The sequence below is a fragment of the Vicugna pacos genome, chromosome 12, assembly GCF_048564905.1.
Source record: "Vicugna pacos chromosome 12, VicPac4, whole genome shotgun sequence".
Classification (NCBI taxonomy): domain Eukaryota; kingdom Metazoa; phylum Chordata; class Mammalia; order Artiodactyla; family Camelidae; genus Vicugna; species Vicugna pacos.
This window is the reverse complement of record NC_132998.1, coordinates 19688104-19713182: the sequence shown is the minus strand read 5'-3', so window position 1 is coordinate 19713182 and position 25079 is coordinate 19688104. Positions and strand designations below refer to the sequence as shown.

At 40.7% G+C, this 25079-nt stretch overlaps 1 protein-coding gene across 1 annotated transcript in view; it reads right to left on the bottom strand.

The window, feature by feature from the left end:
* The window catches only part of SLC2A13 (solute carrier family 2 member 13), a 330277-nt gene extending 305437 nt beyond the window's left edge, over positions 1-24840 (bottom strand). The window contains exon 1 of the mRNA XM_006203113.4: positions 24032-24840. Coding sequence (XP_006203175.4) covers positions 24032-24599 — 568 coding nt within the window. The 5' untranslated portion in view covers positions 24600-24840. The remainder of the gene's footprint in view (positions 1-24031) is intronic.
* Positions 24841-25079: the final 239 nt, after the last annotated feature.

Sequence of the window (25079 nt, the reverse complement as noted above, 5' to 3'; positions counted from 1 at the left end):
TCCGAAGTGCCAGGACACGACTGATGGATAGCGTGATTAGGTGTGCTTCTAAAGCCAAGGACAGATCCTGGTCTGTTCCCTTGAGCTAACACTGCAATATATTTCTGGAGAAGTCTCCAAACTGAAGGAATGACCAGTCAAGCTAGATTTCTCTCATGTAGTCACCAAAGGTCAGTCCCAGGACGTAAGTTTCACTACCTCACCCCAAGAGGCATAATTAGGCCCGAAGACAGAACATCACATCTAACCCTAGAAACAGACCTTCCCTCCCAATTGCTGCCTCAGCTCTGACAGTGGACGTAGAGAGTAGGTTCTCCGTTTAATTTAATCAAATACCAAGTTATCTGCTCTTGTTACTGGTGATACAACCACACACACACACACCCCTTTCAACTTCCCACGCCTCCTCACTACCACCTTTGACGCAGGCCCACTCAGAAAGGATTCAGCAAAGACCGAAAGGCAAATAGTAAATAACTTTTGTGAAAATAAAGGCTAATCATCTAATCTGATGTCCAAAGGCCCATGATCATTGGTGCTAAGACCGCAAAGCTACTGCTCAAGAGTTAGCTTGAGTTTCAGAGTGTGACACGTCTACATTACTTACTGAGTCTCTTACCCTTTCTTTGCCTTTCCACTTTCTCGCCCATTCTTCAGGCCTTAAGTGGCCACATGAGTTGCATAATATTTTGGAATTAAATACAATTAAAATTAAGCTTTTAGATCCACGTAGCCTTCAAATGATCTGTTTTTTTCTCTAGAAGAAAATTACGTCCAGGAGAAAAATTTCCACACATATGTCCTTCCTTTAGTTCTTTCCCCTTCCAAGTTGCCCTCATTCACTTATTCTACAAGCATTTACAAAATGCGTACTATGTGCCAGGAGCTGTGATACACCCTTGGTTGGACACAAAAATAATAAAATACCGACCCTGTGTTTAAGGAACTCACGTCTCATAAAGGAGCAGAGTACGCCAACACTACTAGACTCTTATGTAATGCTACCTAATTTAATACTCATGAAACCACTATGAAGTGGGTTTTATTTTCCCTATAATTAAAGCAAAGAAACCAAGGACTCAGAAGTGGTTGGAAAATTATATAAGCTCATGGAACAACTCATAACACAATCAGCATAAATATTGTTAACACTATCCCACTGAGGCAGACACATGGTAGACTTATTAAAATCAAAATCTAATATGTTAATAGCTAACATTCAGTAGATATTTGCTATGTGCCAGGCACTGCCCTAAGAGCTTTGTACAGTTTGTGTCATTTATTTCCCAGGCCAACTCTGTGAGACACAGATCCTTATCACCAGCTCTAGAAAGCATGATGTAATGATTAAGAGACGAGACTCTGGGGTTAACTACTGGGTGCAAATCTCACCTCCACAACTTAAATGTATGTCCTTCAGAAAGTTATTTAATCTCCCCAGTGTCTATGATCCCACTTGTATAAAATAATAACATTATTGCATGGCGTGAGGATTAAGTGAGTTAACACACAAGAATACTTTGAACAATGCCTAGGGGAAGAAATATGTTTCAGACAAAGGAAACAGCTCCAGCTGGAGAGACTGGAATACTACCTGACTCCACTTAAATGACGTATCTAAAACAGTCAAGCGCATAGAAGTAGAGAGCAGAAGGGTGGTTGCCAGGGGCTGTGGGCAGCAGGAGACGGGCACAAAGTTTCAGTTAAGCTCAATGCGTAAGTCTGGAGCTCTGATAACTATACCTAGTTATCAACACCGTACACTGAAAAATGTAAGAGGAGGTATCATGTTAAGTGCTTCTATCAGAATAAAAATTTTTAAATTAAAAAATTAAAGACTACAGACAGAAAGAGTATTAAAAACTCATCCTAACCCTCCAGGTTTTTCCTTCCACTGTCTTTAACTAAATTTTTGTATGAAGGAAGGGAGGGAGGAAGAGAGACCCTCATTTTTTTTTAATGGCCTGAAACTGTGTTTAATCTATTAAATAAAAGCAATCAGTGGTACAACGTTTCTTTCAGGACATGAAGCCCAAAAGAGGAACAGTTAAAGATAATAAGTCCCAAAGTGTAGGCAGTTCTTATTCAAAAACAAAGAAGAAGAAGAAAAAGAAATCTACTTGGTAGAACTTGAATATTTTATCGATATTATCTAACCTGAAAAAGATGACATTTAAACACTGATTTTACTAGACCACTTTATTTTAAAATTGCTGTCTTTCTGACTGACCTCAAATCACACATTAAAAACAATTACAAGTTAGCAGAAACTGCACCTGAATACCCATTCAACTGCCTGGAGGTCAGAACCATAGATTCTTCAAAATACACTTTCTATGTCTTATGTCTGGGTACCTAATCTCCATGACTGCTTAGAAATAAAAAATGCACTGACACTTCCACGTCTAACAATTTTTCTAATCTGAGTGGGATTAAGTCTACTAGTTGTCCACTTACAGCAACTAAAAAATAACTGTTAACCACAGCAGCAGCTATCTATACGCAAAGCTTTAACTCTTATCAATAACTACAATTCTCAATGCTCAAAACATATAAATGCGTATTTGAAAATGGTATTAAATTTTAAAATATAATTTTGAAAACGTCCAGAACAAAATGATCTTTTGCACAGATGAAGATTAAATAAATGACTGTGTAATTAACCAAATGAATATCACAGAATTATGTGTTTGTTTTCATGTTTTTCTTAATCAGGTTAAGAAACTCTTTTTTTTTTTAAATGAGTTCTTACTTCCCAGATTTCAATATCTGCTCATTCACAATAAATAACATCCTTCGTATTTGTGGCTATTTTATATCACCTTATGAAAAAGAAAATGAAGTTACTACCATAGAATCTTTAGTAAGAGATTCTTGGTAAAAATGTACACAAGTATACCCTCTGTTATATAAAATAAGACCCCTGAATTCTACTTTATGCATCATACTTTGTGCAGTGAGTTAAATATTGACAGAATAAATTCACTCATCTGAATATCATGAGATGCTTTAAAGTGTCATTTATTTATTCCTATTTATTTCACAGGATAAGGAGAACATCTGATTTAAAAGTAAAAGCATATTGTCAGCATCTTTTGTTGTGTTTTTTATACCATACAACAGCGTAAACAGCAATTAAAGTTCAAACTGGCCAACTATTAACAACAAAGAGTAATGACAAGTCACCTATTTAACACGGTAACTTCTATTTCTTTCTACCCAGTCCTAAATTTTAAGGTTCAAACCACACTATGAAAATTTTGAAATTTCTCTCAAATGCATTTAGCCAGGAATTATGGATGTGCTACTAGTTAAGTGGCCTATTTGTACTCATACAAACATGCAAATTATAGCTCTACCTAAGGTTTTCATTACTAACGTGCCAGGAAAAGTTAATCAGTGTAGTCTAGCTCTGTTCACCAATCCAACAGGCACTGATGTCTGTCTACAAAAGAGAGAAAATGGGAGGAAAAATTCAGATCAAACACAAGTGCCAGCGCTCAGCTAGACCACAGGGATTAAAATGGGGGTTGGGGGAGGGCAAATGACATGGTCTCTATACTCTTAAAATTTACTTTATGGTAGAAAAAACAGCTATGTAAAGACACAATTACAAGAACAACAACATTCAGTTAATATTTATTGAGCACTTACTGAGTACTAGGAACTACACTAAGCTTTTAACAGAAAGTATTTTATCAACTGACCAATACAAGAACTCTACGAAGTAAATTCTTTGTGAAGCTGACTTGCTAGCTCCAGGTAGATTTTACGTGTCCTACTGTGCCCTGCATATTTTTTTTATTACTATCTAGATCAATGAGATCTGAATATCACCTATGTTAATAGACACGGTATAAAAGCGTAAGAAAGTGTGTCTGGAATACAAGGATTGTTTCACAGGTATTAAGAGTTAAAGGGGTTTACAAGATTATAAACTAGAATAGTAAACTGGAAAACCTGGCTTGATCCAGGTCTTCATAGCATAATTTGATTATTTTGTTGGACAATTTAATTTTCCACATTTATCTGAAGCACTGAAGAGTCAAGCGTAAGCTTAAAATGTAATCTAAGACTAGAATTTTAATTATCACAACTTAGAGTGGTGACGCCACTTCACTGGTATAAACAGTAACAGATTGGCTTCACTTGAAACATAACCCCACTTTTCATACCCAGAATTAAAATAGGGATCAGAGGAATCCTCAAGATCAGAATACTCATTTTTTAAATTCCATACATTTCATACTGTCTTTTAAAATTTATCACATCACAATAACACTTACCAATAGGTTTTGTCCCCTACATTTGAAAGTAAATCTGTAAATTAAAAAGTCTTTTATGTTTTGAATCCCAAGCTACAAGCATGTAACTACTTAATGAAATCTATTATAGAATATAAAATATGGATTAAGCACTAAAAAAAGAACAAGAGATTTCAAATTCCATATCCAGTATTCTCCAGGAGAAAGAGTTAATGAACTCTGTAAACTGGACTCGTCACAGAGACGGCTGAAGGTCGGGAAACCTGACCAGGTCTCTTTTATAGTCTGGGTGCAATGTGCCTCTTTAACACCCCTTCCCATTTTGTGTTAATTCCAGGTTCAGCTACAAAGATGCAACTATTTGAATCATAATCTTTCTTCCCACAGATCTCCCTTCCAGGAAAGAGCAGAGACATTAGCGCATTAGTAGCCCTTGGAAAGGACATGCACCATGTGCTACGCTTGCATCCCAAATCACTCTACCATTGTACGTCAATGTAGTGACTGTGAATCCACTCCTGAGAGTCTGCCTGATCACCTTTCATACACAAATCAACTTCCATCTCTTTGGACTTGGCAAGACTGACGAAGAGATCCACTTTTGTCCCAGGTATTAAGAATAATGTAAGAGTTTAAAACATCTTAATTAAACTTAAAAGTGGTTTTTTTTTTCCAACTACTTTAAAAAGTTTGAAACTACAGACTTGTCAGAGCAGGGAACATGATCTCCACCCACCGCACAAACGTTCTACAATATCCCTGGTGCACAGATAATCCAGTCTCAGCTCAAAATTACTCACCAGGGTTATACGGCTTTAGTTTTTACCTACTCATTGCTGTGTGCCAGGTACTATGCTATGCACTCGTGGAACGAGGGTAAACAAAACAGAAAAATAAAAACCTGCCTTCATGGAGATCACATTCTAGCGGAGGGAAAGAATGTGTAATAACATAAATATCAGTTAGTGCAAGGTGTTATAAAGAAAAATAAAGCAGGGAGGAATAAAAGGGTAAAATAATATGAAGTTTTTAAAAAGAGAATAGGGGTGCCAGTGGTGGGGGCTGCAACTTCAAACAGAGAGATGAAGGAGGAGCTCAGTAAGAGATGTCTGAGGAGATGCAAAGTTGAGGGACTCAAGTGCGTACCTGGGGACTGCTTTCGTAGCAGAGGAAGCAGCCCTTGTAAAGGCCTGGAAGGATGACTGTTAAGTCCCCTGGAGGCCAGCGTGGCTGGAGTCAGGGCAGAGAAGCAGGAGGAGGTGAGGTCACAGGAGGAGGGGCAGGGCAGGAACACTACAGCACAGCAGGCCCGCGGCTTCTCCTCTGAGCGAGGTGGGGAAGTAGTGAGGGCAGCAGGGTGCCAGTGAACGGCACGATCTGATTTATTTGAGCATCACTCTGGCTGCCATGTGGAGAAAAGATGACACAAGTGTCACGAGAAAGCAGAGAAGTGTCAGGAGAGTTGCAATGCTCCAAATGAGAGACAGCATTTTGGATCGGGTTGAAACAGCAGTGGAAGTGATGAGAAATAGTCTAGTACAGAAGCTGATTATACTTATATAATCTGTAAGAATAGAGATTCAGAGGTTTTCCTGGCAGACTGGATGTGGGGCCTGAGAAGGAGCCAAGGACAACTCCAAGGCTTTGGGCCCAAACAGAGGATGCCCTTACCTCGTATGTAGAAGATGGGAGGCAATGCAGGAAGCTGGGTGAGAAGCTGTGGATAGGAGTCTGGAGATCTGGAGAGGTCTGGACTGAAATCTAGACTTGGGCAGCCCGCAGAAGGCTTGCTAAGGAGATGGGGCGGTATCACCTGTGGTGTGAATGTAAACGTAGAGGAGAGCTCCAAGGAGTGATCATCCCTGGGGCTTGCCAACGGTAAAGGGGGGCGGGAGATGAGGAAGAATCTGCAAAGGACATTGCAGAAGAGGACAGTATGTTTCCAAGAAGCCAATGAAAGTGTTTCACAAAGTCATGATTTCCTGTGTCAAACGACTTTGACAGGTCAAGCAGGATGAGGACTCAAAGCTCCCCTTGGACTGAGCGCCACAGACGGCACGGAACCCTGAGCAACTCTGGTGGAGCGGTGAGGGCAAAATCCTGCCTGGAAAGGGGGTCACAAAAATGGAAAGAGAGGAACTGTAGAGAAGGAACATCCGAGGCAACTGTTTTGTGTAAAGAAAAAAAGATAAATGGGACAGTAACTGGAAGATGAAATGGGGTGAAAAGTTGTGTTTTTTTTTTAAAGATGGTAGAAACAACAGCATGTGTGCATGCTTATGGGAATGACCCAGGAGAAAGAGAAATTTATGAAAGAAAGGGGGAAACAGCTGGAATGCTGGCTTTGAATAGGACAGAGGGGATGAGATCTCAGACACAAGCCTTGGCCAGGAAAAGTGGGTCCACAAGAACAGGAAGACCACCTCTGGGCAAGGTGCAGGCCGGGACATGTGAGGAAGCATGCAGACGAGGGAGTCTGGGGACGCAGATCCTCATTCTGAATGTGTCTGTTTTTATCAGTGAGGAAGTAACCAACATACTTTCCTGAGATTCATTTAAAAAAAAAAATCCAAAAAATGCACATCACATATCACAAAGTCCTGATAATTAACACACTGAGTTAAAAACTGGGAGACAAATACAACAATGCAACTTTCATATGATGAGAGTCTTTATAACATTTTTGTCATCATTTCTTTAAAAGTCCATTCCATAAAAGGTAAAATTTATTTTGTTAAAAAAATCCTACCGCTGAAGTCTTCTGTTATATATGTCTGTGTAGTTCAAAACAAAAATCTGAAAGCCAGGTGGAGTAATAGTGACAAATACAAAATAGTTTTTAAAATTAAATTCACAGACCATTTTAAATTATACTTACAATTTTATGCCTTCTTCCAAACTCCATGTCCAGCCATAACTTTTTAGATAAGTGTAATCAGTCTGTCCTTACACTTACTTTTTTTCCTTCAGCCTTTTTATTTGTGGATTTATATGTATCTCAGATCCACGTTTTCATATTAATGGTGATGTAATGTTCTAGCACATACCATGGTGTACTTGATCATTTCTCAATCACTAGGTAGAGGTTCCCCCGAGTTTAAAAAAAAATTACATATTGTAATCTATAAATATCTTCATGCAAAATGAGTTTTTCTTTTATTTCTGTATATTATAATTCCTCAAGTGAAATTTCCAAATCAAAGAGTACCAACAATTTTCAAAGTGAACCTCGCCTTCCATATTCTAAGTATTTACTTTGGTATCTGAAATATATTTGTAATTCAAAATAGGTCTGTAGAATTAATGAACAAAAGAACAAATGCATGAAACATGTTAAATATGCCAGGCCATTATCTAGAACATTCTCCAAAGAAAATTGTTCCAACATATTTTAAACTAGAAAATCTTTTCCTAGGGTGCAACTAGCCCTGAGTTTTTTTCTAATTCGCTAATTTACTAAACACAATGTTGTCTTAATTTTCACTTCTAATTTTTAACAAGGTTGAACACTTTCCCAAGTGTTTACTTACTAATTGCATTTTCTCGTGCTGCAAATAGTCTACTTAATATGCTTTTGAGTATAAATATATTTAGTTTTATGTAAAAAAAAAATGTACCACAATATTTTCCCAATGTGTCATCTGCTTTTAAAACCTCTGACTGGGAGATTGTAAAAATTAGAATATAAATAACAATGTCATTGACACAGATGAAAGAAAATCACTCCATTCCTTTTAAATTTTGATGACATTTTAACACTTTTTTTTAATAGAGGTATAGTTGACTTACAATATTATAGTAATTTCAGGCATAAACACAGTGATTCAAAATTTTTATAGATTTAAAAGTTACTTAAAGTTATTAAAAATCTTGGCTATATTCCCTGTAATGTACACTATATCCTTATAGATTTATTTCATACATAGTAGCCTGAATCTCTTAATCCCCTACCCCTTATCTTGACCCTCCCCCTACAGATAAATACTAGTTTATCCTCTATATCCATGAGTCTGCTTCTGTTTTGTTATATTCATTTTTCAAATTCCACATATAAGTCATTACAGAGTATTTGTCTTTCTGATTTACTTCATCAAGCATAATATTTTTCAGGTTCACAAATGTTGATGTAAATGACAAAATTTCACTTTTTCTTATGGCTGAGAAGTATTCCATATTTTGTGTGTGTGTGTGTGTGTGTGTGTACGTGTACATACCACATCTTTATCTACTCAGTTTAGGTTACTTCCACATATTAGCTATTACAAATAATGCTGCTATGAACATTGGGGTACATGTATCTTTTCAAATTAGTGTGTTCGTTTTCTTCAGATACATACCCAGGAGAGGAATTGCTGGATCAAATGCCAGTTCTATTTTTAGTTTTTTAAGGAACCTCCATACTGTTTTCCATAGTGGCTGCACCAACTTACATTCCCCATCAATAGTATGCAAGGGTTCCCTTTGCTCCACATCCTTGCCAACATTTGTTATTTGTAGTCTTTCTGATGACAGCCATTCCGACAGGTGTGGGTGAGATCTTGTTGGTTCTGATTTGCATTTCTCTGATGATTAGTGATGTTGAGCATCTTTTCACATGTCTGCTGGCCATCTGTATGTCTTCTTTGGAAAAAGGTCTAATCAAGTCTTCCACACATCTAATTAATTGTTTTTGTGAGTTTTTTTTTAATTGAGGTATAGTCAATTTACAATTTTGTGTCCATTTCTGGTGTACAGCACAATGTCATTCATGGATCTACATGTATTCATTTTCATATTCTTTTTCAACATAAGCTAGTACAAGATATTGAATATATTTTCCTGTACTATACAGTATAAACTTGTTTACCTATTTTATATATACCAGTCAGCACCTGAAAAATCTCAGTCTCCCAGTTTATCCTTTCCCATCCTCCTCCCCTCTGTTAACCACAAGTATGTATTCTACATCTGTGAGTCTGTTTCTGTTTTATATAAGTTCAATTGTCTTTTTTTTTTTGATTCCACATATGAGTGATATCATATGGCATTTTTCTCTTTTCTGGCTTACTTCACTTAGAATGACATTCTCCAGGGCCATTCATGTTGCTACAAATGGCATTATTTTATCATTTTTATAGCTGAGTAGTATTCCATTGTAGAAATATACCACTACTTCTTTATCCAGTCATCTGTCGATGCACATTTAGATTGTTTCCATGTCTTGGCTATTGCAAATAGTGCTGCTATGAACATTGGGGTGCAGGTGTCTTTTTGAATTAAGGTTCCCTCTGGATACATGCCCAGGAGTGGGGCTGCTGGGTCATATGGTAAGTCTATTTTTAGTCTTTTGAGGAATCTCCATACTGTTTTCCACAATGGCTGCACCAAACTGCATTCCCACCAACAGTGGAAGACGGTTCCCTTTTCTCCACACCCTCTCCAGTATTTATCATTTGTGGACTTTTGAATGATGGCCATTCTGACTGGTGTGAGGTGATACCCCATTGTAGTTTTGATTTGCATTTCTCTGATAATTAGTGATATTGAGCATTTTTTCATGTGCCCATTGGTCATTTGTATGTCTTCACTGGAGAATTGTGTGTTTAGGTCTTCTGCCCATTTTTGGATTGGGTTGTTTGTTTTTTTCTTATTAAGTCATATGAGCTGTTTATATATTCTGAAACTCAAGCCCTTGTCAGTATCATCTTTTGCAAATACTTTTTTCCCATTCCATAGGATGGGATTTTGTTTTGTTTTGCTTATGGTTTCCTTTGCTGTGCAAAAGCCTGTATGTTTATTTAGGTCACATTTGTTTATTTTTATTTCTATTGCTTGGGTAGACTGCTCTAGGAGAACATTGCTGAGATGTACGTGAGATAATGTTTTGCCTATGTTTTCTTCTAGGAGCTTTATTGTGTCTTGTCCTATGTTTAAATCTTTAAGCCATTTTGAGTTTATTTTTGTGTGTGGTGTGAGGAAGTAATCTAACTTCATCGATTTACATGCAGCTTTCCAGTTTTCCCAACACCATTTGCCGAAGAGACTGTCTTTACTCCATTGTATGTTCTTGCCTCCTTTGTCAAAGATTAATTGACCAAAACTTTGTGGGTTCATTTCTGGGCTCTCTATTCTGTTCTATTGATCCATATGTCTGTTTTTGTACCAACACCATGCTGTTTTGATTACTGTAGCTCTGTAGTATTGTCTGAAGTCCAGGAAGGTCATTCCTCCAGCTTCATTCTTTTCCTTCAGTATTGCTTTGACAATTCTGGGTCTTTTGTGATTTCATATAAATTTTATTATGATTTGTTCTAGTTCTGTGAAAAATGTCCTGGGTAATTTGATAGGGATTGCATTAAATCTATAGATTGCCTTTGGCATTATGGCCATGTTAACAATATTGAAGAACAATCTTAAATAAACATTCTAACCTACCAGCTAAAAGAATTAGAAAAGGAAGAGCAAACAAAACCAAGAGTCAGCAGAAGGAAGGAAATAATAAAGATCAGGGAGGAAATAAATAGAGATTAAAAAACAATAGAAAAAAATGAATCAAACCAAGAGCTGGTGTTAGTGTATAGAAACACAACAATTTCTGTATATTAATTTTGTATCCTACAACTTGACCAAATTCATTGATGAGCTGTAGTAGTTCTCTGGTGGCATCTTTAGGATTTTCTATGAATAGAATCATACTATCTGCAAACATCAACAGTTTTATTTCTTCTTTTGCAATCTGGATTCCTTTTATTTCTTTCTTGTCTGATTGCTGTGCGTAGGACTTCCAATACTGTGTTGAATACAAGTGGTTAGAATGGGCTTTCTTGCCTTTTCCTGATCTTTGAAGAAATGCTTTCAGCTTTTCACCATTTAGTATGATGTTAGCTGCGGGTTTGTCAAATACAGCTTTTATTATGGCAATGTATGTTCCCTCTGTACCCACTCTGTGGAGACTCTTTATCATAAATGGATGTTGAATTTTGTCAAAAGCTTTTTCTGCATCTATTGAGATATGAGATATAATAAAAGCCATATGATTTTTATTTTTCAATTTGTTAACATTCCTCTTTTCTAAACTGTAGTTTCTTAAACAAATATGGTATTGAGAATATGAGATCACATTTCATCTACATTATTTTTTTCATATTTCTTTTTCTCAATTATTTATTAATAATTATTTTTTCCCGTTGTCTTTTCTGATTTGTTCAAAGTTAAACTCTTACAAATAGTTGGATCTACTACTGAAACTTTTACTCTGTTCATCTCTTTTCTGCTTTTAATAATATATTATTATAGTATTTAAACATATTATTTATATATTTGTCCTAACCTAGGATATATCCTCGTGACTCCTCTTAAGTTTTCACACTCAAGAACTGCATTTATCACATAGTGGACAGGACACTGGTCCTTGATCAGAAACCTGGATTTGTATCTCAGCACAAACGGTACTAACTTACCTAACCTCTCTGCAGTTCCTTTAATTCATTCTTAACCTAAGGAAAATAACCTTCTTGGTTAATGACTGAATGCACATAAACCACATACATACACAGGCATAAAGAATGGACTTTGTTTAGGGCCTACCCTATTTTGAGCTTTTATTTTTATTTTTTTAATTTTTTTGGAGGAAGGAAGTAATTGGGTTTAATTTTAGTTGCTTTTTTTTTTTTTTCAATGGAGGTGCTGGGGATTGAACCCAGGATCTCATGCATGCTAAGCAGGCACTCTACCACTGAGCTATACCCTCCTCTATTTTGAGTTTTTAAAATACCTCTCTTGTATCCCAGGAAATGAAGGTTACAAATTTCACAGTAGAGAGTATTTAATGAAAAATGACAAAGTGTTTGAGCTCTACGTTCTTTGCAGTACTAGATGAATTTTAACATCAAAAATAATTTAAAAAGGACAAACATGCAGAAGAAGGAATAGTAAACTGCTAAAAATTCTAAATATTTTTCTAACATAGGAGCGAATATAATGAAATATTTTACAAAAATTCCCAGCAAGCTTGCTTTCACGAGGCATGACCAAGGATCTGAACAGTTTTGATTCTGTGTGTTTTTTGTGCATTTTCCAGCCTCACCAACTTCACTGGCAGGCAGGAAGAAGGGGCCCTGCCATTACCTCTGAGATAGTCCAGATATACATGCTTTCCCACCTACAAAATCACAGAGAGTCATGTTACACTGACTATACTGGGCCACCCAAAAATAGAGGAGGGGGGAGTTCTAGAAGCAATTTTCTTTATGATTTTATAGTATATATCAGAATTAGGTAGAGTAGACACAGCAGTAACTGCTTCAAATTTTATGCTGATATTAATTCCTAATAATGACTAGATTTCAAGAATCTTTGAAATCCACTGAGAGATGTGTTTGCAACTTATTTTCAGCCCTTGTAATTTTTCTTTCAAAAATACAAGCAGTTGCTAAGCAAACATCAAATGGTTAATGTTTAGTCCTTGAAATACTATGTACACGATTTTAGTTCCCAATTTTCTTGCTATGTTGTACGGAATGAGTTCCTGACATGGAGTCATAAACCAAACCCAAAAATATGATAATGGAGTTTCATATGAAAGCTTCCATTATTAAAAATCTTTTTATTCCAAAACTATTACTTTCAAGTTTTTATTGAAACTATTCATCCGTTGCATCCTAAATAGCAGATGTATCTTTTCCACTGAGAATTAACTGTTTTGTCTATAAATAAGCATATAAAATACTACATGACAAGACAGATCTAATACCACAGCTCCAACTGGTTCTTTACTACTGGTTCTAACAAACAGGTTCACATTTTAACTTTCGTATTCAGCCCCTCCACCTAGCCAAGAAAACTGCCTGACCTCCTCAATGCTTTACAGTTATCACTTCCGTCTTCCCCCACCAGAAACGGACCCTTCCCTCAGACAACCAATGTTTGTAACTTTCCGCAAGATCCAGTTCAAAACTCCATCTCTCCTGCTAGAAGGAAATTTCACATAATGTAACTAACACTTGAAAGAAAGAGTACTGCCCACTTTTAAACTACTCATTCAGTCTTTCAAGTCTGACTGTCCGCTTTACATTACAGAATTTTTACTCTTCTGTTAACTAGTTATGATAAACATAAAAGTCTAAGGGTACTTTTATTCCTGTTGACTGCAAAACAGCAGGGATAAGGCAATGATCAAGGTGGCTACAGCTCCTCAGATCTACCATTTATTCACAGCCAGATATTTTCACATGCATTAGCTCATTTACTTTCTACAACAACCTAATTTCTAAGTGCTATCATAAAACCCACTTCAGAGACATGGAAACTGAGGCACACAGTGCTAAATGCCCAAAGTTATGTATCTTATGTGCGGATGTCTAGTAAACTCTGATGCTTTGCTTTACCAGGCACTGTGAAAGCACACTTTAAACATGGACTCATTTAATCCTCATAACATTCTAGGAGGCAGGTGTTATCACCATTCTACAGATGAGGAAACTGAAGCCCAGAACTTGATCCTGTCGCCCAGGGAGCTAGTGGCCAGGGTGTGAGCCCAGGCAGCGTGAATCCAGATGGCTAAAGCCTTACCACCATGTTACTCCAGTTTCTGAATTAACAGTGCAGCAATTAAGTACACATCGGAGGCTTCTAGCATGCAGCTACAGCGATGTGCTTTTGGGTGTTACTTTTATGCACTCCTTAGTTTGCTACATATTTAAGAGCTTAATATATAAATAGTGTTACTAAGTGCAGTAAAAGGACATCAAAACTATTAACACCTAATTACCTAACCCCATGAGTTTCTGTTCTACCAGGGGAGATGAATCACCGCCAAAAAGATGTATATTGCAAGGAATAATGCAGTTAAATGCCACAAGTGCGGTTCAGAGAAAGTGTCAGTGCTTAGCAGAGGCCAACTGAGAAAGCCCGCACAGTAAAGCTGGACCTGGAAGGATGGTGAACACCCTACAGATACTTCTACCGCAGGATTAACGACACGTTTCTGTGCTCCTGGGTTTTGCCTTTTACTCACTAGACTTAGGTCTTTGAAGAAAAGGGACTAGTTTCATCTTTGTCTCTCCAACACCTAAAAAACTCACTCAATAAATGGTGTCAGGACAAGGGGCAGAGACAATGTTATGGAAAAGCTCGTTCCATGCAGAGAGGATATCATGAACTGTGAGGATAAAGCAGAAAAAAGCACTTTGAAAATTTTATTTGCTGTCTCACAGGCAGTAGCTGTGTGTTATCCAAATCCAGGGGACCCCATTTTCACTCTATCTCATGTGAAGGCTCCCCCTCGAGGGTGAATACAGTGGGAATGCGCCCCCTGGAGTTGTGCAACAGAGCAGCTCTGATTACAGGCATCCCTGCTCACAAGCTCTTAGCAAAGCAGAGATGTTCTAACCCCTAAGCTTTGCTTTCCCCGTTGTCTCTCCTTGATACGCTATGGCTGGGTTCTTGAAAAACCCATTTTAAATTTTTATATTTTAAAAGTAACAATCACACAACGTATCATGGTAAAAAACAATTATGCTAGTTCTAGGGAGAAGGGACAGAGCTACAGAGCAGTTGAGCATGGAGACTCTGAAGCCAGACCTCTGGTGAGCGATCTCCAGCTCCACCACTCAGGAACCCTGTGACCACGAGAAAGTTACTTCACCCCTTTCTGCCGAAATACCTTTTTCTTTAAAAGAAGATACAGGCATACCCCGAGAATACTGCAGGTTCAGTTCCACACCATCACAATAAGGAAAATATGGCAATAAAGCAAGTCAAAATTAAGTCTAAAAACTCAATGTACATATTTTAATTAAAAAAGACTTTAATGCTAAAAATATTAGCCATCACCCGGGCCTTCAGCAAGTCGTAATTTTTCGCAGTGGTATCACAAATCACGGTAACAAATATAATAGTGAAAAAGCTTAAAATATTGCAACAATTACCAATATCTGACACATAGATGCCAAGTGAGTAAATGTTGTTGGGGAAATGGCACAAACAGACTTGCTCAATGCAGGACTGCCGCAAAACTTCAATTTGTTAAAAAAAAAAAAAAGCAATTATCTCTTAAGTGCAATAAAATGAGGTATGCCTGTAATAGTATTAGCTCACTGGGTTATTATGAAAATTATGTGAATATATGCAAAAGGGTTAGGAGAGTGTCTGCCACAGGCGAAGCATGTAACAAATGCCAGGTATTATCACTTCCAGGGTATTGGCAGCTAAATCGATTGCCAAATCACATTCTGCCTCCAAGTAACTGTGGAGACCCCCTGGGGGCGGGACAGGGAGATGCTGGCATCAGCGCAGAGGGTGATGGCGCCACCCTGATGCCACCATGCAAGGTGGCACTGGTGACTCCGTCACACTACTCAGCCTTTTGTAAAATGAGGCTTCTGCTGTGTAACTTTTGATACATATTCCAGACCACCTCATTCCAAAGAATGGTGCTAATTATTTAATAAACAGGCCCAAGTATGAAGCATGCATCACTCCCAACTGGAGTTTCAAAGTATCCGTAAAACTCGGCTATTGTTTTTCTCTCTCTACATCCAGGAAAGTTAAATTTTAAATGTGTAAAAACATTTTGGGGTTTTCTGCTGGGTAGAGATTGTCTTTCAGACAATGACGTTTTCTCTACAGAAGTGTTGCATACTCTTTACTCTGAAGGTCAAAGGAAATAGAAGTTAAGGAAATGAGAAGCCTTGTAGACAGGAAGGAGGCATAAAGGGACCGAGTCCAATCAGGAGGAAAAAAGGACAACAGCTATGTGTGCTTTTGAGTTAAGATGGCAAAGACTGCTTGCTGTCTGAGATCTACCAGCAGGTGGGTCATTAGAGGTATTAAAGCCAAAGACAAGAGTGTGAATCAGTCAACTCAGACTGTTCTTACTTTGGCTTAAAATAGAGAAGAGGGAAGTAAGGATGGGCGAAAAACATGTTTTATGCAGAAGTCACATGAACAACCTCACGGAGCTCAACATTGACAGACTTTTGTCATCTTACTGACAAGGGTGTTGCAATACTACTAGGTAAACATAATCAGGTCATAATTCTCACTATAACACCACAACGTCAACAGTGCCAGATATAAAAGTGTGGGGGTAGGAGGGCGGGGCGGTGCGCACAAACTGTCAGTGTGTATGAAACAAGGAAACAGAAGTCAAAGTTTGACTTTACATGTTGGTTTCACACCAGGAACAAGAATAAATCCAATACAGAAATCCTGCTTTAAAAGAATATAAAACTGAAAGAAATCGTGGTTGGGGGAGTGGGGGGCAGGTGGAACAAACTTGATTGCAAAAAACAAAAAAAATTGCACTAGCTGATGAGCTATTAAAAAATCTGCCTGATTCTGACCAACCATGGTTACCTTAAATGAAATTCTTTATTGATATGAATCTCAGTATTGCATGACTTTCTGATCAAACGAGATTTTTACTTGCTTTCCATTAAAGGATAAAAATTCAAAGTGCCGCTTGAAAAAAAAAAGTAGTATTTTTGAAAAGTATTACTCAACAGGCTGTAACATAGCATTTACAAGCTGCAAAATGCAGCTACCAAGTGTGTTCCAGGAGAGGGAGTAGTGAAACAGAGGCTGACAGACGAGAAACTCTTGTAAATCAAAGATTAATTCAGCAAACCCGTGCTGTGTAAGTGAATACATCAATTCCCAGTAAAGGTTTTGAACACTGGTAACATCTGAACTTAAGAGATTTTTGGATGTGCCCTACACAGGTGCTAAATCACCACTTATAATGGGGAGCAGAGTAAATGCCAACACCATGGAGCAGGCTAAATTACACTGACTGCTTTTTGGTTACGTACATGCTAACAATGATAACGGTACTATGTTCTTATACTCTGTCCTTTCACAACCTTGTGTGTGTGTTGAGCATGAGAGACACAAGGTCCCAGACAACAATCACACAACAAATGTGCAAACTCACATTCCTCCAATACTTTTGTATCGAACCACACCTCAAACTTTGCCTGTAGGTACAATACTGGTAAACACAAACTTGCAAAATGTAACTGTGTCAAGGACGTACAAAATAAGATTACTCTGAAGAATACAATACATTCTGAGCTTGCAACTGTGTGTCCCATTTGAAATTTGAGCCTTGAAGTTTAAAAAGTTTGATGTCAGAGGTAACAGGGCAGGAAAAAATGGAGAAAGTCTGGTCCCAGGACTCAAGTCATGGTTAAGAGCAAAACAAACCAGAGGAACTAAAGGAACCTCTGGTGAAGCCAAAAACCTCAAACAACGCCATTTTCAAAACAGGTTCTCAGTAAGCTGATTCTGTAGTACCACCGACTTCCTACTCCAGTAATTCACGGCCACACGTTTTACTCACCCGTTAGTAATCATCTTGGCAAAAGATTTCTAATACTAATAAATTCAAAGAAGAAGGTGTGAAAGGAAAATAAGAATGTAATGCAGAGAGAGCTCTCTTAAACAGAGCCGGGAGGCCGTTAGGAAAGTGCATTTCTCAGCCTGGATGGAATCTGGCCTTTTGACCTAGTAAAGTCACCCAGAACACCCACCAGAAACTCAAGCTACTTACTGGACCCCTATCCTAAAACAACTCGTGATTCCTTAAGGTTAGGAATTTTCCAACTTGCTTCTGAGACAGTCAGGATTCTCGCCCGGCAACTTTTAACAACCTTATGACCTTTTATCTTTACCTGACTCCCTTCCTTGGAGCACTCTTTCTGCATTGACCTGAATCTGTCTAACAAATCACAATTCTTAAGATCCCAAATAAACTCTTTTCTTATATGCAGCCTCCTGTATTTTTCTTTCTTTCTAATTGCTTTTTTGTTGTTGTTGTTGTTGACCAAAGTTTGGAGAAGAAAGGAGGAATTTAAAAGCAGAATGGTTTAAAGAAAAAAAATTTTTTTTCAAGGTCAGTTTAATCTAATTATATCATTCATGACCTCCAAAGCCTGCCCCTCATGGTCACAGCCAGATAAACCCTCTTCAGCCTAGTCCACACCCTCAAAGAATCATTCCAGTTTTACGATCACCCCATCATCACCCTTCACTGACTTTATGCTTCATTGCTGCTTTGACTTTTCAACGCCTTTACACCTGCTGTTAACGCTAACTTTAAGGCCCAGTAATCAAAAGAGCAAGACTCTGAGGTTTTGGTTTTTCAGTCCTGATTCTGTACCAGTGACCTTGTTATTTAATTGCTATGCCTTGTTTTACTGCAAACCTTGCTTCACTGGGCTTTGCAGATACTGCATTTTTTACAAATTGAAGGTGTGTGGCAACCCTGCATGGAACAAGCCCATGGATACCATGTTTCCAGCAGCATTTGCTCACTCCGTATCTCTGTGTCACATTTTGGTAATTTTCACAATATTTCAAGCACTTCCCATCATTATTACAATTGTTAACGATGACCTGCAGGCAGCAATCTTTGATGTCACTATTGCGGCTGCTTGGGGCCGTCACAAACCACACCCATCTACGATGGGAACGTAATCAGTCAGTGATGTGTTTGTTCTGACTGCTCCAGGAACCAGAGGCTCCCCAGCCTCTCTCTCCCTGTCCTCAAGCCTCCCATTTTCCCCAAGACACACTGATATTTAAATTAGGCCAGTTAATATCCCTACACTTACTAGTCTCTTAAGTGCCCAAGTGAAGTGAAGAGTCACAGATCTCTCACTTTAAATCAAAAGCTAGAAATGGTTAAGCTCAGTGAGGAAGGCGTGTCAAAAGCGCAGACTGGCCAAAAGCTCAGCCTCTTGCACCCGCTGGCCAAGCTGTGAATGCAAAGTCGGAGGAAATTAAAAGCACGACTCCAGAGAATAACATGACTGATAAGAAAGCAGTCCTCTCGCTAATATGGAGAAAGCTGTAGTGGTCTGGACAGAAGATCAAACCAGATCAAACCAGCTATAACATTTCCTTAAGCCAAAGCCTGGTCCAGAGCAAGGACCTAACTCTCTTTGATTCTATGGAGGCTGAGAGGCAAAGAAGCTGCAGAAGAGAAGTCTAAAGTGAGCAGAGGTTGGTTCCTGAGATTTCAGGAAAGAAGCCATCCTGATGGCCTAAAAGTGCAAGTTATCCAGAAGATCTAGGTCAGATAATTCACAAAGGTGGCCACACCAAACGACAGAGGTTCAGTGCAGACGAAACTGCCTTATATTGGAAGAAAATTCCATCAAGAACTTATATAGCAAGAGAGAAGTCAAGGTCTGCCTTCAAGGCTTCAAGGGACACAGTGATTGCCTTGTTAGGGGCAAATGCAGCCGGTGGCTTTAAGTGGAAGCCAATGCTCGTGTACCATTCTGAAAACCCTAGGGCCCTTAAGAATTAGGCTTAATCTACCCTGCCTGTGCTCTGTGAATGGAACAAAGCCAGGATGACAGCACATCTGTTTACAACATGGTTTCCTGAATATTTTAAGCCTTCTATTGAGACCTACTGCTCAGAAGAGAAGATTCCTTTCAAAATATTACTGCTCACTGGTCATCCAAGAGCTCTAATGGAGATGTATGAGATCGATGTTGTTTTCATGCCTGCTAACACAGCATCCATTCTGCAGCCCATGGATCAAGGAGTAATTTCGACATTCAAGTCTTATTATTTTTAAGAAATGCATTGTGTAAGGCTATAGCTGCCATTGACAACAATTCCTCTGATGAATGTGGTCAAAGTCCATTGAAGATCTTCTGGAAAGAATTCATCATTCCAAGTGCCATTAAGAATATTCATGATTCATGGGAAGAGGTCAAAATATCAGCATTCCAAAGAGTTTGGAAAAGTTGATTTTCACCCTCATGGATGACTCTGAGGGGTTCAAAACTTCGGTGGAGGAAGTGCGTGCAGATGTGGTGGAAACAGCAAGAGACGTAGAATTAGAAGTAGAGCCTGAGGCTGTGACTGAGTTGCTGCAACCTCACGATAAAATGTTCACAGCTAAGGAGCTGCTTCCTCTGGACGAGCAAAGATAGTGGTTTCTCAAGACGGAGTCTACGCCTGGTGAAGATGCTGTGCAGGCTGCTGAGATGACAATGACAGATTTAGAATATGCTGCATAAAGTTAGTGGATAAAGTAGTGGCAGCGTCTGAGAGGGCTAACTCCAATTTTGAAAGCTCCAACTATGGGTAAAATGCTATCAAACAGCAGTGGAGGCTACAGAGAAATCATTTGTGAAAGGATCAATCAATTGATGCAGCAAACTTCACTGTGGTCTTATTTTAAGAAATTGCCACAGCTACCTCCACCTTCAACAGCCACCACCCCCATCAGTCAGCAGCCATCAACATGGAAGGAGGTAAGACCCTCCACCCAAAGATTACTACCTGAAGGTTCACATTATGGTTAACATTTTTTAGCAATTAAGTATTTTTAAATTAAGATCTGTACGTTGTTTTTTTGAGACATAACAAGCTACAGCATAGTGTAACCATAACTTTGCTATGCACTGGGAAACCGGAAAGTTTGTGCGACTCGCTTTACTGCAATATTCACTTTATTTTGGCGAGTTGGTCTGGAACCTAACTCACATTACCTCTGAGCTCTGCCTGTCAGCTGTTTCCACACCCAGCCAAGGGGGACCTGTTTCAAAACGCTAGAAGGATGCAGTGAGATAATGTGTAAAGGAACAGCAGGGTGCCCAGCATATACTAAAGCACTAAACAAACACTAGTTCCTTTCATGGCTGTCTGTAAATCTGCAGAACTCCTACTCACCCTTCAAATATCTGTTTCTGAAAAACCTTAATTGTGTGTTCTATTTTCTCCGTGCCCCCCTCACCCCAAATTCAATTGCCTACACTTCTGCATTTCCCATGGCACTTAGAGAAACCTCTACTGTATTTTAATTGCTTGTTGATGGCCTTTCCGTTCCATTAGAGAATGAACACCTCCAGGGTTGGCTTTTTATCTGTCTAATTACTGCCCTTCCCCCCAAAATTGACAGAATCAATAATGGAAGCTCAATTAGTATTTGTTGAACATATGAATGCATGAAATGATGTCACTGCATTATTACAAACTAAAACCCTTAGATGGCCTTTCAAATATTTCATGATACACCTTTTTTTTTTTTTTTTAGTAACAATCCTAACTTAGAGCAATACCCTATCAGCAATGGAATTTTTTAACATTTCTGCGTACTAGTCACTCATTTACTTAGCAAGTACTCCTGTGGGCTAGGAGGACATCAAGTGAACAAGAAGAGCAAAAAGCCCTGTCCTTGCCGGCCTTACATGTATTGCAGGTCAATCTGTGAAAGAAAGAATCACTGCAAACCTGTCGGGAAAAGGTATCAGAAGACACATTTTGTTATTTGTCAACATTTACTAAATATCAAAAGGATGGAAAAAAAAAAAAAAAGCTCCTGACCACACATAAAATTTAACTACTTAAAAAGGCCTGAAATAAACCCAGATTTATTGTACTAAAATAAGCAAAACTGATTTTGCATCCCCTCAAAAATGCTCATGTTAAGGACCCATTTCCTTGTAGCTAAAAATATTTGTGACTTCTTTCTTGAATGGTTAGTGACCTTCGTGAGTTTAAGGGTTTTACGTGAAAGGTGGTGGTGTTTAACGCGGCCTATTTCAAAGCCTGCTTATGACCTTAAAACATTCTTGATTTTATAAGTGAGAAGGGTTTTTAACAGAACTCTGGATCAGGACTGCTATTCGAAGGGGCGATCCCCCAGGAGTGAGACAGGCCATGCCAAGACTAACTCAGGACCACATCCCAGCTGGCTCCATCCTCAAGCAAGCAGCCCAGGTGCCAGGGAACGAGGCTGGGAGACACAAGCACATCCACAGTTCCTGCACATCAACCTTTCCAATCTTACCTCCTGCTCCGTCCTCTCTGCTGCACCCACCTGGTTCCCCAAAGCACGGCCTTTGCTTTCCTTTCTTTATTCGATCCCTGACTTAGAAAGTCCTCTCCTCATTTCTACCGTTAAAATACTACTTATCAACACACCATTTCAACCTGGAAGAGCTGAAGCTTTCCTGTCAGGGGTGACTGCACCCTTTTCTAACTCAGCAGCCCTCTCTGCGAGCCTTTTAAACAGAGCTTGGCAAGTTCTACCTTGCTTTCATCCTGATCTGCCACTCTAACTGGAGCATCAGCGCCCCTCACTGTTCTGCTCACAGCCTCTGGGAGGGGGCCTTATACACGTAGGTGCTCCATTTTCCTATCAGATAAAAGAGTCAACATAATATCCAAACATCCAACACTTACCAGAGCTACACACAAGGGAACTTTTACAGATTTCTGCACAACAGCACTGAATTTTGAATCCCAAGTCAGATTCAGTCTTACTGAACAAATGTTGCTACCTAAAATTACATTATTTCAATGTCAGAAGAGATAAAAAAGGTGGTCTGGGTGTCCCATGCAGAGAAGACTGAGAAAAGAGTCCTGAAGACACAGGCTGCTCCTATATAAACAGGTTTCATTTCAGCTGTACGTTTTGATCATTTTGGACTTTATGAGCCAACTTAACACTTTACTGAGAGCTTTACCCTGCTTTACTAATTAACAGTGCAATAAACAAACAAAAGGGAAGTCAGTAATGAGAGATTTTGGATATAAAGTGCAGTGATCTGGGTTTTAGGCCAGTGGTTCCCTCCCGTTCAGAGCCTACAGAGAAGAGGTGAAAAGCATAAACGTCAAACAAGTGGTGAATGGACAGATCATCCATCAAGAGCCCCAGGCTTAACAGGCTCTTTCATCAAAACCCCTGCCATGGGGAAGAAATCCTTCAACAGCACCCTACAGGAAACACAGATCTGAATCATGAAACGAAACATTAAAAAAGCATCAGCGGCATCCTAGAAAAATTACTAGCGAGATTCAAGTCTCAACCCCCTACTTTGCCTCAAAAGTGCTTTCTAATAATACTGAGCACATTCCAAATAGCTTCCATCTGCCAAGAACTTGCCAATTGCACCTCCCCTGCTCAGCAACCGGGGTGAAAAATCAATGCCAAGGGAATCTTAATCCTTCCATTTTTGAAGTAAATTGCAAACATCTACCTTGCTGGGCATTTATCCACAGAGTGAGTAGTTTCTAAATGAATTTAGGAAGTGAACATGGCCCAAGGGAAAGCAGGAGAGGCAAAAGGAGAATGAGTTGAATATGGGTTTAAAGGAAAAAAAGTCAGAAAACAGGAAAAGCCAAGAATTCACTTGGGAAAAAGATGAAAGTAAAGGGCAATACGAAAAGTAAAAGCAAAATAAGAGAAAAATAATACTCCATCCCCCCCCCCCCAAAATGCCTAGAGAAAGAAAGAGAAGAGAAGCAAAGAATAAAGTCCAGATGTCATGATTAACTTTAAAAATTCTCTTACTGTGACTTTAAGACTGACTGGGTTTGGAGTCTGGGATCCTAGAAAAATCAAAGGGTCTAGCAGTAGAGAAACAAAGTGAAACGAGGCAGGAAAGGAAAGCGACCCTCCCTTCGAAGCTCTGGATGGGCATCAGGCAGGGTTGGATCAAGCAAAAAGCTGGGGATGCGCGGGGTTCCTGGAAGTGCTGAGAGGCAACAGTCACGCGGATTCACTTGTCTGGGGGCGATCAAGGATTCCACGCGGGCTCCGGGAGCCCACGGCGAACGCCCACCCCCACCCCGGGGGTGTCCGGGAGGCCGGACTAACAAACAGATGGGCTCTCGGAGCAGGAGCTAGAAGATGAGCATTCTCTGGACCCGGCGAGACCCGACGGGGACCCCGGAGGGTGCAAAAGGAAGGCAGCGGCCAGGGTCAAGGGCGGTGTCGCCAGGGGCCCCCGGGCGCCCTTCGCCGAGCCCGAACTCACCGATGCCGAGCCCCACAACCAGGCGGCCGGCGAGCAGCGTCTCCTTGTTGTTGGCCGCGGCCAGCACGGCGGAGCCGGCGGTGAAGAGGGCACTGGCCAGCAGGATGGCGGCGCGGCGGCCGAAGGCGCCGTTGAGGGCCCCGCCGGCCAGCGCCGAGACGGCGGCCGCCCCCACCGTGCTGGACACCAGCAGCTCCTGCCACAGCGCGTCCAGGCTGAGCTGCCGCTTGAGCAGCAGCATGGCCCCCGACACCACGCCGGTGTCATAGCCGAACAGGAAGCCGCCCAGCGCCGAGAAGACGGCCACCACGTACACGAAGGCGGGGGTCTCGTCCTGCTGGAACTGCCGCCGCGCCGCGCGCTCCAGGTCCCCGACGCCGCCGCCGCCGCCGCCCGCGCCCCCGCCCGCGCCCTGCAGGCTGGCGCTCGACTCCGCGGCCGCCAAGAGGCTGCGCTCCCCGGCCGTGCTCGCCGCGTCCGGCTCCTGCTGCTTCCTGCGCCGCTCGCCCATCAGGCTGCTCAGGCTCCGCAGCGTGTACTCCACATTCTCGCTCGCCTTGCGGGACATAGGGCAGGGGCCCGGGGCTACCCGGGGGGGAACGAGGCTCCGCGGGCCGGCGGTCTCGGAGGGCTGGACGGCCCGCGCGCGCACACCGAGCCGCCGCCGCCTTCCTCCTCCCGGCGCCCGCTCGGACTGCCACGGCAGCAGCCGCCGCCGCCGCCGCCGCCGTGGCCGCTCCGGGGACAAAGTTGCTGCCCGCAGCGCCCGGCGGCTCTCACTCGACACTCACGCCCCGCGCCTGCCGAGCTGGCGCTGCGGAGCGGGCGGGCGGGAGGCGGGGTCGCGGGTCACGTGCAGCCCCGCCGGCGGGGCGGGGTCGCGGGCACGCTCCGCCCCTTCCCTAGGCGGGGCCAGGCTCAGCCCTCCCCGGACCCCTAAACCCCGCCCTCAGGTCGAGGGCGACCCCTGACCTAGGCTCCTCCTTTTAGGGCTCTCTCATCTGTCAGGAATTACCCCTAGTTTGGGGGATGCTGCTGAGGAGCAGGC